The following is a 15,735-nucleotide window of genomic DNA, read 5'->3' as shown; positions in this document are numbered from 1 at the left end:
CTCAAGGTTGAGTATGATGTATATACAGGGGATGTGTGTAACTTTTCTAGCATAAGTTGTAAGTATTCTTAAAGGACAAAATGTGTACAATGGAGCCACAAAGATCTGATATACATGTAGACCCACAAATTAACATCCAAACCTTGATATGTACTAGCCATTATAAACTAAGTTAATGATGTATTATTCACTTCACATCATCCAGTTTTGGTAATGTTTAGATCATTGTCAAGTTAGGTGGTTTGAAGTTAAGAATAGAAGGGATTACACAATTTTCATTGTTTGAATCATGATGGTAGACAAATTTTAACCACACAAACTTTAAGGCTTCGTCACAGAGGAGATTTTGCGAAAAAACTGTCTATGTAATTGTAAATATCTATTCAAACATTATTATCACAACATTCTCAGAACCCAGAAAGCAGGCATTTGATTAACATCCATTATCATAATACCGTCACTAATCATAATACCGCCAAATAAATCAGCGATGAATTTAAGGAGATCTACTAGTGCAACAACAGTAAGTTCCGAGGTATACACACTTCAGACATCCACGTGTTCAATACATTTTTGAATAGGCTTCAATAACAATGCATTCCAAGACAACAAGGCCAACCGTTTTCAGTTCTTTTTCGGGTCAGGCGAGCTCGTCGTGGGACGAACACATTGTCATGTTCAGCGCCGGATTTGTAAATAATAATCACACGTACACACGGCACAAGACGACTATGATTCAACAGTAATCTTGAATTTATGTTGGTGACCTACAACTCGTGTAAAAGTGTGACGAACCGTTGCACGATAGCCCGCACTACGGCTGAACGGGCAAAATTGAACGTACGGCGCCATTTTCCCGCCATTTTTATATCTACGCAAGCAGTAAAGTTTTATGTCATAGCGGTTGTGACGGACCAAAAAACGTCCGTTTTCTCATTACTTTTTGTATGCTTATAAAGGTTTACGTTTTATGCAATTACTAACAGAAAAGGAAGGAACAACAGAGGATATATAAAGGTACAAACCGGCAGTTAATTGTGCCGTGTTTCTTCCTGGCGGTATTTTTAACCCCCTCCCAACCACGCGTCCGTTCCCCGTGCAATTCCGCGGTGTGTTACAATTACGGTATTACGCTTTTAGCAGGACAAGAGAGACAAAAAAAGATACTCAGAATAAGTGGCAAAGGTAAGCTGTAAGAGCAACATGAAACTGGAGAAAATGATGCGTTGATAATTTGTCAAATCGGTACGGGTAGAAATATTGTCGTAAACGTGGCGGTATTATGATAATGGATGTTACCTCCTTGGCTCATTTATGTACAAAATAAGAATATTTTTTTGTTGTCTTATACACCAGTTGGGAACGACAGTAGCCACTCACATTGTAAAGCAAATTCTGGAAACATTTCATAGAATATGTACAAAATGTACAGTCACCAGGCTGCCCATCAAATAGTGATTGTACAAGAGAGACACAATCAGCACCAAGGAGAGATATACATGTATGCTGACAAATTGAATACAAAAAACCAACTGTTCTCCTGAAAATGGTTGAGTTCGGGGATTGTTGTTTGAAAGCTTTCTTACTATTATTGATAGATATGCACAATGACATAGACAGTTTGTGAGCAAAATCCACTCATAGCATGACAAAATCAATTTGTGTTATCAAATTTCGTCTATTGCAACAGACCAGCTAACCTGACTGGTAGCCACTATGTACAAACTCGGCCGCTTCTCTGAAAAACCTGGCCATGTTAAAATCCTCCTTGTCTCTTCCCGGCACCCCTAAGTATTCGATCTGTAGATGTTCGTACATGTCCTCGACACGTGCAAAATACCGGCCATGCGCCGCGTTTAACACGTGGGTCATCCCCTCTCGGCGAAGCAAAGCTCCCTTTTCTGCAAAGGTTCTGAACAGGGTACAGCACATATATGTATAGTACACTGTATATGTTGAGATTGAAATTCAGGGCAAGCGTAGATTGTCTCTCCTAGGGGTGGGTACCGGTACAGAAAATTCAGGTCCAGGTCTGGTTCAGGTCCAAAGGATCAGGTCCAGGTCCGGACCTGAACCTGGACCTGATTCAGTATGACTCATACCAATGGTCCATTTCACTACAAAGAAATCTGTTTGGTGGAGTATGAGACTTACACTGGCGTTTTAAAACCCTACAACGCTACCTGCACCTGTACGATTGGCTTTAAAACTTGGTAGAAATTACTATAAACTCTACTCTACTCTACTTCACTCTTGTTATTTTCTTCCACCTGCAAGCGCCAAAACGTGTGAATGCCTGTTAAAATAATCTGTTAATGTTCTAATCGGTCCAACATCCGGTCCACCTAATTTTTTCAGGTCCGGTTTTTCTGGACCGGTCCAATAAGAAAAACCGGTTTTGTACCGGTACGCTGTACCGATACCCAGCCCTAGTCTCTCCTATGACAATTTGCGATTGCCCTGAATCCCAAACTCTACTGTGACATATAACGTTTAACTTAGTTCACCTTTATTCGTGGGGTAACCTATATTGACCTCATTGTCAAAGACAAACATTTAGTGATAGCAAGTGGTGGTTTCAAACTGAAAATATCACAATTTGAAACCACCGTCCAACGACTTGATATACCTTAAAATGCCCTGTTTGAAAAACAACGGATATAGGTTACCCCACAGATAAAGGTGAACTGGCATTACACATACATGTACATGTACATGTACTTGGCAGCAACAACAGTTGATGACAATTGCTGTATTGGCCTGGCACAAGTTTGCTTTTACAGCAAAAAAGAAAGAAAAATTGGCAAGCACTACATGTAAATACAAGCATTCATATACAAATACAGTGCTACATCTAAAAAATGGCTACTAGTAGGATACATGTACCGGTATTTTCATTAGTGCTTGAAACATGGTCATTCTTTTGTCATAAGTTTTATGTATGTGACAGCTTGTCAGTTGCTGTATTTAGTGACATTGTTAACAAATTAGCTGTCATTTTTGAGAAATGTTGAAAACTTTAAGGCATTTTGGAGAGTCTAGTAGGCAGTTAGCACCTGTTAGATTGGCAGGTTGGGTTGAAAAACATGTTAATTACAGGTACACTGTCATTAGAAACATGTCGTTTTGACACTGTGCTCCCAAATGTACTGTTAGAATTATTATGCAGCAGTCATATTCTAATAATGTAGGCAGCTGAGTTGTGTCAGAATTGCTGTTTTGTCTATAATTTGCAACCATTTCCTGCTAGCCATAATGCCATTTAGTCTAGAATTGTCATGTCTGTTGCCATTTTCACTACAAATTACAGACAATGTCTTCTTGTGTGAGCAAAATGTACTGTATGAATTAACTCATTGTTATGTGCCTTTCATGCACAATAACACTTTTCAAAAAATCTTTCATTGTTCAAATTCTGATCTCTGTGTAAAGGATTCAAAGTTAACTGAACATCAAAACTCGTTATGCCTTGTTCATGAAAGTTAGCCTTTAATGTATACATGAATGTATGTTTGTTACAAGGTTTAGTAACAAAACTCAATTAAGTATCTATACTCAGATGAATTGTTATGAAATTAGGTCTATGGACGTATCCTATGGAAGAAATGATTAGATTTTAGCCCCCCTGGCACCTGTCCTTGGTGCTGAAACGGAATTTCCTGTTTTAATATTTTGTGTTCTGGACAATTGCCATGGTCACAATTTCTATAATCAGTACATACTGATGTCAGATCTAGCAATGTCAATGACATCTTAAAGGTAATGTCTTATAGCTTGGGACGCGTGCAATAAACTCGACAAAATCTGGCTCTCTAATATCAGTGACAAACTGAAGATACAAGTTTTTCGTACCATTGTTGAACCTGTACTTCTCTATGGATCCGAAACAAGGACATTGACCACACGTCTAGAGAAGAGACTGGATGGAACATACACCTCACTTCTGCGCAGGGCAAAGAACATCAGCTGGAAAGAACATGCATCCATCAAGACCATCTACGGAAATCTTCCCCGAGTATCCCACAGCCTCAGGCAGAGGCATATCCAGTTCGCAGGTCACTGTCATCGCGCAAGCAAAGAAGTGATCTCTTCACTCCTCCTATGGAGACCTAGAGGAAAGTCCTACTCGAGGAAGCTAACCTTCCCAGCAACCATTGCCAGAGACACAGGGATCGACACCGAGGACTTGGGAGCTGCCATGAAAGATCGTGTGTATTGGAGAAATGTTGTGCAACGCCTCACCCCGCCCGCCAGGGATGACAGATGATGATGATGAAAGGTAATGTCAAGGATTGTCAGTTTTAATGCCAATCGATAATCCAGAAATTTCTACCCTTTTTCTTCATGTCAATGCAGGTTTATCCTCTAGATTTGACAAAGGGATCTGATTTGTGTGACCCAGTAGAAAGTAAGATGATAGGTGAATGTCATTCTCCTACGCAAAGGCGAAACAGAGTCGTCAGAGGGACTCCATCTGTTTTCACCTCTGCTTGCCTGAGGTTAATATATGGGTACCGGGGGCGTCGCCACAAACCAGCTGCCAGCCAATCAGAGAACAGGCGATGAGAGAGCTTTAAACAGGCTAAAGCTGTCCCGCAATGGCCGCTGTGAAGCTATCAGCCAATCATGTTACGTATTACCATGGCTTTGTTTGCTCACCATGCCGACGCCCGATCCCCAACGGCTGACTGCCCATATAAGGGTAAGCTCATTAATATTCATAAGCAAGGCACCCCTAATAACCGAATACTGTGGCTGAGTTGTCAGGGGTGATATCATAGGCTTTGCCGTGATTGTCAACCCTGAGTGTGAGGATGGGTGAATGTGTGCTAGAGAGATTCTGCTTGTTTTAGATCAGGAATCTTTTGGGCAAGAAAAACATCTCAGAGCTAGCTCAAACGTTCTTGATAAGGATAAAGCCTTACTAGGTCACTAGTTTGAGTGTTCAGCCAAACAAACCCAGTCTAAGAATGTACTCTGTGTCTAGGTTCTGTGTCTAGGTCCTGGACTCAATTGCAAGTAGTTGATTCAGTCAGATGTTGGAAGCTTGGGTCCTTAATACCAATTTGCTCAATGTCACTAACACAGGCCAACATCCTGGTCAAGTTGGGCCAACATCGTAAAATCCTAAAATCCTTATTAACCCTAACCCTGACCCCTAACCCTAAGATAACACTGTCACAAAAACTGAATCTCTTTTGAACTCTTAAACTTTTTACGCTTTTTAGATCAGGAATCCTTGGCAAGAAAACATCTCAGGACTCAAATGTTCTTGATAAGGATAAAGCCTTACTAGGTCACTAGTTTGAGTGTTCAGCCAAACAAACCCAGTCTGAGAATGTACTCTGTGTCTACATGTAGGTTGGGCCAAGCCCTGGACTCAGTTGTAAGTAGTTAAGACAGATGTCGGACGCTTTGGTCCTTAATACCAACTTGGTCTATGGCACTAATGCAGGCCGACATCCTGGTCAAGTTGGGCAAACACCCTAATCCTAAATCAACCCTAACCCTAACCCTGACCCCTAACCCTAAGATAAGACCTAACCATACACTCTCACAAAAACTGAATCTCTTCAAATTTGAATTCTTAAACTTTTTACAGTCATTTAGCAAATTTTGGCTGCTGGCCTCAACATGTAACATTAATAAGTATGATATACACTAATGGTTGTATATTTGCCCCAATTGACAGGTTTGGTTTCTTAACTGGGGATTCCAAGAAGTTGGTGGCGCCATAACCAATTTACAGTCTCTTCAATTAACTTTAATGGCAAGAGGACTACACAATGTTTGCGTACTATTAGTTAAGAGTAAATGGAGATGCATCCCAATTAAGGCTATACTGTCCTCCGAATCTATATCTGTCTCTACTCTAGTCACCTTTGTTGACATATTCTAAAGTTAGTTATGCTAATAGATAATGTTATGACAATATAGAGTTACTGCTAATCAAAATGAAACTTCTTGTCTTAATGGAAAGGCCTTCCCAAGACAGAAGCTGCAACAACTGCAGCAACTGCGCAAGCATGCTAGGTAGGCCCCAAAATACTTAGTCTACATGTAGTAGTCACCACACAATAAGCTTCTTCCTGACATCAAAAGCTACCTACCACCAAAAGAACAAGACCATAATATCATGTCCATCAAGAAAAGAATATGATAACTGGAAGTTTTGCTGTTGTAGGACACACTATATTATTTTTAGAGCATCCAAAATCAACTTTGACCTACCCACACATTAAATTGATTTGAAATATAATTTATCATCACAGTTTATCCTGCTATTTTTAATCTATGCTGACCACAAATATACAGAAAAACTGACAAACACTCTCACACACCAACAGAGTCACACTAAAAACAATACCTCCATTTTCCATTGAGGTAATTAGTAAGTTGTCAGTTCAGGTTACACTTACACAGCTACAAACCCTCACATCTTGTCCTTTCTGTTCCATCTACCAAAAACACACTGTGACACAAACTTCACAGGCATGCATCCCTTATAAGGAAATTTTCTCTCTCTCTGGCCATAAGTCAAAACTTTGGGGTTATCACAGAATTCCACAACCTGAGGAATGTTGTCAGGGGTAAATTTTGTAGAAGCAGACTTCAACTTTCCTGTCTCACATCTACACATTCAAATTTTGTAGTTCTGAGAGGTTGAAAGAAACATATCCATTTGATTAACTGAGTTACACTGTATTAACTCCAGCTTCATAGCACTTATTATATTATAATAAGCATTAAATACGTTGGAGAATTTGAAGGACATCTTTTAGCATCTTTTTTTTTTGTCCTTAACTGATAAATATCTTCAGCCTAAGCCGTTTTTTAAGACTTCAAGTCATATCTTTTATTTAGTTTGAATTACTATAAATTATTGTGTTATGTCTTATAAAAGCGAATTACCACGTATTTTGGCTTGAATAACTTGAGAATCTAGTTGCATTATTTTAACATTATACTAGCTTTCTTTTATACAGTTTAGATTCATTGTATGGCAGCCCAAATACCAATGATCTCTTACTACAGTGAATTTTGTCTGTTTGTAAGTATTCAGTGGCTGTCAGACACTTTAACCCTTTACCAACACGGCCCATGGCTACTCAGACTACGTCAGCCCTAACCTTATCATAACACAAACCCTAACTGACCCTTACCCTAACTCTGGACAAGTTGACCAGCAGGGTGTTGGGCCAAGTTGACCAAGGCCAAGTTGGTAAAGGGCTGAATTGTCCTGACCATTTGAAGTTAGCATGCATATTTTCTTCTTGCAAACTTAATCATTTATCTCTCAAACGCACCTTGCCTGCATCCTTCATCAATAAACTTAACACACTTGGTGAAATGTGTCGTTATATCGTAGGCTTCGCAATCGCTCGCCCGGATACCCAGATACTCGAGCCCACTGGCCTTGTACGAAGCGGCGTAATTCCCGCCGCCCAGGCCCTCCGCTGCGTTCAGCACGTGAGTCACCCCAACGATGTGGAGATTCGATATTCCCGCTGCAGCGTCCCTACATAATGTATTATGTGATATAACATCTACTCTCATAATACAGCCACTTAAACCATAACGGTCAAGGTTAACATATAACTACGTGTAGCTGCTGCTGCGTCGTGTGCCTACAAAGCTGGTGTGTTATATCAAACAGCAGTTATATCCGGCTATATACAGACACAGAGGCTGGTCTGTTATGCTGAGGCTATACTGGCTGTACGGTTTTGTAGATATAGAAAATTACAAAAACATGCACCTTGAAGCTAGCGCAACATGCAGGCCGCTAAGCATGCATAAGCATCAGATAAAAGACCCTCAGGAAATAAATGTACAGGCCATCTACTTGTACCAAATATAATGCGATCAATGTGATAAAGGTCTGTGACTTTTATAATATCTGGTGTATTTTGCCAGCCAGTATAGCTTAGACTATACCAGTTATGAACCCTAAACTTGTTAGGCTCTAACAGTTTTAAATATATCAAAATAAACATTTTGGAAGATTATATACCCGGTATGTAATTTTATTGTTGCAATCATATTTAATCTTTATAGATTTATCAATAATTATAGTCTATTTAATCATAATGTACTATTGTATCTAAACATCAAACACATTATTTTTATTCAAAACCCTATTTTTCATCCATGCCTGTTTGTTCTTATCTAAGTCTTGATGAATGTAGTTGAGCAACATTTCTAACTGTTTGAAGTCAGTTTGAAAATTCAAAACTTTTCAACTCTCATTCACCCCAGATACCTCATGCACCACAAAACAGCAATTCTATTATCCTTGCAAAATGCAAATACCTAGATTTGGTCACTTTTCAAACTTTTCAGTAAACTTTGCAACACACCTTTACCACACCCATCACTGATAAATTTAGCCGACTCTTCGAAATGAGGCGTAATGTCATACGACTCCTGATCGCTAGCGGTGACGCCCATAAAGTGGATTCCGTAGGCCTGGTACATGGAGACATTATCACCTCCGCCTTTGCCTTTAGCTGCATTCAGAACATGGGTCACCCCTTGGACATGGAGGGTTAACACATCTGAGGCAGAGGACCTACAAGTGTACAATGTACATGAAAGTGAAAATGAAAGTGATTTTGAACCAATTACCTCACTGACCTACCCTTCCACTGGTTGTGACAGAGAAGACAATTACGCTACGTACATGTATATAATGTATTTACAGGTTCATTGTACCAGAAAAATTCCACAAGCTCTTGGAAGTGGACCATGGCTTAGGAAGTCCTGTCCAAAGGACTGTAACCCCTTCTGGTAGCTTATAGGGTAGCGCAAATGTTGGGACACCATTAGGTTTATATCATTCTTCAAATCAAGCAGGCAAGCATAAGCAAAATGTTCATAGCTTTAACAGTTTGCCTATTTTATGAAATGTAATTATAAGAGGTAGTCCCGTACATTTATTTTTTGAGGCCGAAGGAGTAGTGGGCAGTTATTCACTATGTATTAAGGGCACTGTATTGCAAGGCAACCCATCCCTTATACTAATCCTTTCACTGCCTTTAACCTCGCTAATCACCAAAGTAAGGTCGATACAATATATATTAAACTTTTATTCCAAGGTTGAGTGAGGTAAAAGTTGTGTAAAGTAGCTTTCCTATGGACACAACAGTTAGCCAGGAAATTCCAGAAATCAAACCTAGCTTGACAAAACCGCGATCCACCCAGCCGACCCAACAGATACTGCCTCTTAAGGAGAAAGTCATGTAACCGGTAATCTCAGCCAACCAGAGATTGCGTTAACTACTGCTTTGGCATCAAACCCTTGCCCTCTCGATATTGTGTCAGCTATAGCCTGGCTACTTGACCATTCAATGCTACTGCAACACCATTACACAATAAATTGAGAAGGAATGTTACATTTTTGCAAATTTAAAGCTTTTATGGCCAGCTAGCTGCTTAGCTATTTAGATTTCATTTTCCCTATTTACCTCTACGTTCACTAATGGCGTGGTGCATGAACAACGCTGCATCATCAAAGTACGGAGACATGTCAAAACTTTCGCAGTCCTGAGCAGCGACCCCCAGGAATCTGATCCCCATTCTCTCGTACATTTCCTCGTTGCGCCGGTTCCACCGTCCGTGGGCGGCGTTAACAACGTGGGTCACGCCCATGGCAACAATATTACTTCTGTCCTTTGCTGCATCCCTAGCAGAGAAAGTTCTGTGTGAGTTAGTACAAATCTCTCTCTCTCTCTTTCACCCTTTCTCTCTCTCTGTTCCTCTTTCTCTCCTCCTTTCTTCCTTCATTTCTGAAAATGGCTTTATGACATTTATCAGTCATTTGTGAAAAAATTTAGGCTTCAGACTTGTTACGGTAACATTCATTAATACCAAATTGAATACTTTATTTTAATGTTTCAAACTTGCAATTTGAATTGAGTGGATAGAAAAATTATGGCAGCTTTTAGATAAGAGCCATCTGATTGCTCTCTACTCATTCAACTACAAAATTTTAATGGTCAGTTTTCATCCGATGTCTTTTGCATTATAAAAAAGAAAGTTGGGTATTTGTTTGTTCAGAACCTACCAGTTGAGCTACGCGGATAGTGGTGCGTACCTAAAGCCCGGACTTGGAATTGGACCTAAAAATGTTTAGGTCCAAGTCCAAAAAAAACCTAAAAGTCCGGAGCCAAGTCCGGACTTGCAAAAAGCTATCTGTCACTTATATTCCCTTATTTTGTTCTAAGCCATCTAAAATCTTCCATAGACAGTGCAATTTGCACTGGAAAAAGACAAAACACATTTCGTGTTTACACTGGCTGTATATTATTTTCATGTATTTTTCACATTGGATTTCAATTCATGCTAACATGCAATTTTAGATGCACCATCCCCCCTCCCCCTAAAAAAATATGCCCATAATATGCAATGATGGGTTCAGGTCCGGACTTATAAGTCCAGACCTGAACCTGAACTGCTGGACTTGAATCCGGACCACTATACGCGGACGTACCCCCAAAAAATTGGGCAGATTTTTTTTCCTTCAGGAATGAACCATTTTCAGCAGTGGAGGATATTCGTTCAACTCTTACTGTGGAGTAGAGAAAGATATATGGAGGTGTTTGTGTGTATGTGAGCACCTACCGCCATGTAACGCATGGTGTACATAATCTGCCGCTTCTTGGAAGTACGGCATGAGGTTGAAATTCTCGTGGTCCATGGCACGGATACCCTTGTAGTGTATGCCTACGTCGCGGTAATGGTCGGCCCCCGTGCCGCACCACGGCCCGTGACATGCGTTCAGAACATGCGTGACGCCGAAAGCCTTCAGGCGGTGTTTCTCGCGTGCAAAGACTCTGCAGTGACATGCAACAAGCAGCGATTTAGACACAGGCAAAGTTGTCATTTTCATTGCAGTAGCCAAAGGTAGAACATGCCAAGCACGAGCAAATGGTTAGGAAAACTTAAGGCCATGTTAATTTGATTATATGGGTGACATCCACGCACATCAACTTTCGGATATTTCCAAAGAAAAAAAGTTAACTGTAAATCAAGAAGCTCCTTGTGTAAATTGTACAAAGCAGCTGTAAGATGCTGACTGCAAAAAAATGTCAGAAAATGAATACTATTACTAATGTCATAGAATGCCCAAAAGAGTCATTTCAAAGGTCAAAAACTTAAGAAAAAAATATAAAAGCACAAATTGAAGATTATTTGATTTGATATACCAATACTCTGTGTATACCAACTCATTTCTTCAACATTCCTTATCACTTGAATTTCGTAATGGAAGCAACTTTTTTCAGGTCAAACTGTTTTTTTTTTTCATGTTTGCATCAGTTTTGTGGTTCCCAGTGGATGTCATCCATAGTTAATCACATCAACATGGCCTAAGCTGTTAGTAATGTGAATGATGCTGTGTTGAGGGTGTGACAAATGGACTGAGTCCCTGTCTGACATTTCAAATAACATATTGTGCAATTTAACGATATACAATTGTTTGAAAATAAATGGTGTACAGTACAAGTACTATTACTAATGAATGCACGAATTAATAAAATGAGCACATACATACATTGTATTTACTACAAATTGCTTAAGACATTGTCCTGTTCAAAAATTGTTCTGAGTAAACCATAGTAACTGCTGGCTCAATCTCTTCACCAATATTCCACAGTAAACAGATTATTATTGGACTCAGCAGAAAACTTTGAACTTTTACTTGTAGCCTTTTACAGCTTAAACTTACACACACGATAGCTGATATTTTGTTAAAAAATTGTAGTGACCTCCAGTTGGGTCTTCGTGCCTCGTTGAAAATGAAAAAGCCTCAAGATTTTTATGAAAAATCTCAAGATGTTGTGGTAAATCTTGAGACCTTCTCCAGACAATCTTGAGATTTTTCATGAGAATCTGGAGATTTTTTCAAAAATGTGTTTAGCAAGTGATTGAACCAGCGGTTATTTTTTTATGTTGTAAGTACCCAGGATGATATATACTTAGTCTAGTACCTGATGTGACTGTATGTGTATGTGACTTTTAATATTCAACATATCAGCACATTTTAACAGCAATGCACTCTAGATCACCCTGGCAAGCTACCAACACCTAGGGCTTGTCACTGGTTATTGCCTTAATAGTATGGCTCATTGACCCAGTCAATTATGCAAGATTACAACAGATGTCACCCAAATTTGGATTAATGCCAAAGGCACAGTTACTATGAACTGATAGCTGGAGAAAGACTAATCTCTGTTTGCATCAGTGCAAGAATTTGGGTGCTTGTGGAAAAAGGTTCAAGGTAGTCCCATAGCCTTTTGAAGCCATTGAATTAAGGGCAGAAGGTTGTTTTCCACTGTGTCTTAAGGGCACGGTATTGGGAGGAAGCTTAAGAGCCCATTCCCCCTTTTCCATCACCTTTTACTTCCCCAGCCAGTTAGAAACATTGTGTGAAGTGCCTTTCTGCTAGACTTAAGCCATTTGACGCTTTTCTAAAAGTCACTCAATTACCATTAGAATGCGTGTCATGCCACTTAAAACACACACAAACTGATGTCTTTAAAGATTGTCCTAAGTTTGTATCGCTCTCTTAAGGTAACCTCTCAATTTTAAAACTTTCAATTGGCCAGTTGCCAAAAAAGGCCACTAAAAGGTGTTTCAAACCATTTTTTTTTTTAAACTGTCACTGTTATGCTAAGCGGGAAACCGTTGCAGCTAAGATCCCTTTTGATCGTCAGTGTAAAGCTGTTACGCGGACTTGTATAGCCTTCTTATCTCCACTGTTGACAAATGCCTTTTTCGGTGCGTACAATCCAAGCAACCATGCCCCAGTTACCGCGCTCGGGTGAGTTTAAGTGCCGGGTAGATTACCAATAATCAGGATTGTTCGCTAACAGGCATTACTCTCTCGACTCGAGCATTCATCGCCATGGTAACCATTCACTGACACCTGTTGAGGACGCCGGCTCGAGCATTGTCCGGGTGAAAACGAGCGTTTTGGCAAATGTCGCTACCGGTGCTACGCGACACTTGTGGCTACTGCAAGGCTTCCAAGTGTGTCCAACAATCTGTTATATGTATTACGTGCAAGCCATGCAGACCAATTTCTTGACTTTCGTTTTTTTCTTAGGTGTATTGAGACTCCCCCTTCCCACTAGATGGAAATCACTTAGCGACCAAAATGTATTTTCTGTGCAATTTGATTTCCCAATTGGTGTGTTATCATCATAATAATTGAAGTAAACAAGAATGAAGACAAGAAAATGTAGTATTGTGAAAGGAAAATATTTTTCACATATGAAATTTGTGAAGCTGCGTATCTGTTAAAATTAATCTTTGGTGGTTAATTGTACTACTTCTATTGGAAAGAGAGTGCTCAAAACTAACAATTAGGAATTCACAAATGAGTTGACCCAGTTTGGTTGGCTAAAAACAGAAGCTGAAGCAAGCCTTAGGTCCAATTGCATTTATACTATTGAAAATGCGTTATTCTTTGCCCTCAATCTGGGTCGGTCTCCTTACCCTTTTTATCCCCGTAAATACCGTCTCCTTTCTATTTTCTTCACAGAAAAAACAGTCAAATGTTTGAAGCCCTATATATATGGGAGTGGCTTTTCCCCCAGCTATTCAAAATACATGTAGTATGTGTACATGTAACCACTACATGTAGGTCGAGAGGGTGATTTGTGGTTAACTGATGTTAACATGCTAGAATGGACTCTCCTTGTGAAGTGGACAATTAATAATTCATCGGTCCCTTTTAGGGACCCGGACAGAGTTGTCACGGCTCCCAGTGGAATGACGCACACATACATATATTGTAACACTACACTCAGGGTTTGTGCAATGATGTGTGTGTTATTAAAGTACCATTGGTAGTAGCCAGGGTGAAGGTAGCTCAGCGTTTGTAAACATGTCGGTCACATGAAAGAGGAGGAAATAACTTGTTTTCCTGCCGGATACAGAAGAATTTCCGGCCATCATTGATGGAAATTTGTGAGAAAATTCCGTCAGATACCGTTGCATAGATTTTGTCGTGGATGAAAAGAAAAAAATTCTTTCTGGGATTCAAAATTGTGATCATGTAATTGTTTGGCATGACAACTCAAAATGTCAGAAAGATACAATTAAGGGCGAATTTTTGTTCTTTTCACAGTTACAATTAGAGGTTTGAAGAGCAGTTTGCAATGCCGTGAAGTGTGATATATGCTGCGAAATGCTTTTCATTGCGTTGAGGAATATGGTTACACTATAATTATATTACCAATTGTGCTTAAATAGTACCAACAAAGTTTTGTCCTTAACAGCAACAAAACATAGAATGTTTTGTAAAAATCTTTTTGCCTCCAATAGTTTAAGAAATGCTCTCTTGAGAAAAAAGTTATCAAATGAGTGAAAAGACAAGACAAAAGGCCTTTCTTTTGGTCTCTAGTATTAAAACCATACCCTTTTTTTGGTCAGTCTAAGTGCAAGGACCGGTAATAGTAGAAAGTTTTGGTTGTATCAGGTGTCCATTGAAAAAGTGACACTCATTAGTCTAACCAAAACACCCTTTTGAAACTTAAGTCAACATTGTACCTTGACACTCAACAAAGATTCACTGGTAGTACTACTAGTAGGAAAACTTCAACATACATGGTGTCTATTTGTTTGGTGTGTAAAAAGAAACAAAACAGAACTTTTAAGGACAAAACTTTGTTCAGAAATCTAACAGAAAAGTTTCAACCATATCTGACGCTTATGACGTTGTACTATTGTGATGCTGACAATTAAAAAGGCCAAAAAATTGTGACGTAAAAATGCATGATTCTAAATTTGCAAACACCACTATAGTACAACAGCAAATCTTCTATTTCAACTTTTTTACTAAAAAGGAAGGGTTTATACTTACTGGTCGCCGATGTAGATGTTGGGAAAGACTTCGTTATAACTCGTATGTGTGATGTAGGCCCCAACTCCGCCCCTCAAACACTCTGAAAGATCATCCGCCGTACAATAACCTCCCGAACTTGACTTTGACTTCGTCGCAGACGTGCTGGAGGAAGAATACTCTCCTGAATACCTTCCGTACGAACTTGACATTGGAGAAGAGTTCGTTGTGGTGTTAGAAGAGGGAATTCTGGAGGAATATTTGGAGGAATCATAGTCCCGATCGTGGCTACGATACCCATAGCTGTCTCGATAAGTTGACGTTGAGCTCAGCAAATTTCCAACGTTGGATCTGTAGCTTGTGAGCGGAGCACTTGAGCTAGAGAACCGCTCACTTGAAGAATAACGGTCGGTATAAGACATGTCTTTCCCTCGAGTTCCCGGAGCGAAGGTGACGGTCTTGGTAGACGTCTTGGTTGGACTCAGTCCGATCGTCTTCAAGGCGCTTGTTGTGGTACCGGGAGGGCCCGTGCCGTAGCTTCGGTCTAACGCGCCGGTAGAGCCGCCCAGGCGCCCGTAGGCACTCCCGATGTAGTTGTAGCGGCTGAAGCGGTCGAAGCTGGCCATGGTTTGAGGCCTGTAGCCCGGATTGGCTATGTTTGTCGTCATCATGACTGCAAATATAGGTTTTGGAGAGCCGCCGGCCACCCCAGCTGACCCGCAAATATTTTTATGGTGCCAAGGTGATTTAAATCGCTGCCACACGCAATGGCAGAAAAAAGTACTAGTCCTAAATATTCGCCGAAGTTATTCGAAGTTATTGAAAAAAATATCAAGCAACAATTTTTTTACTTATGGTTTTTGACAAAATGAACGATAAAGTGTACA

The 15,735-nt window shown here is 39.9% G+C and overlaps 1 protein-coding gene across 11 annotated transcripts in view; it reads right to left on the bottom strand.

Annotated features, from left to right (window-relative positions):
* The window catches only part of LOC118405711 (dual specificity phosphatase DUPD1-like), a 31,080-nt gene extending 15,347 nt beyond the window's left edge, over positions 1 to 15,733 (bottom strand). For 2 of the 11 annotated variants that reach the window (XM_035805343.1, XM_035805347.1), the window contains exon 1: positions 14,870 to 15,728. In XM_035805343.1, the coding sequence (XP_035661236.1) occupies positions 14,870 to 15,519 (650 nt within the window). In that variant the 5' untranslated portion in view covers positions 15,520 to 15,728. Of the gene's footprint in view, positions 1 to 1,731; positions 1,913 to 7,307; positions 7,520 to 8,360; positions 8,573 to 9,467; positions 9,686 to 10,623; positions 10,836 to 14,869 lie in introns of those variants that run through there. The other 9 variants (XM_035805353.1, XM_035805352.1, XM_035805342.1 and 6 more) reach the window with 9 other exon arrangements.
* Positions 15,734 to 15,735: the final 2 nt, after the last annotated feature.

The sequence above is a fragment of the Branchiostoma floridae genome, chromosome 18 (assembly GCF_000003815.2).
Source record: "Branchiostoma floridae strain S238N-H82 chromosome 18, Bfl_VNyyK, whole genome shotgun sequence".
In the NCBI taxonomy this organism is placed as follows: Eukaryota; Metazoa; Chordata; class Leptocardii; order Amphioxiformes; family Branchiostomatidae; genus Branchiostoma; species Branchiostoma floridae.
The sequence above is the reverse complement of the archived record's forward strand: the minus strand, read 5'-3'. Positions and strand labels throughout refer to the sequence as shown.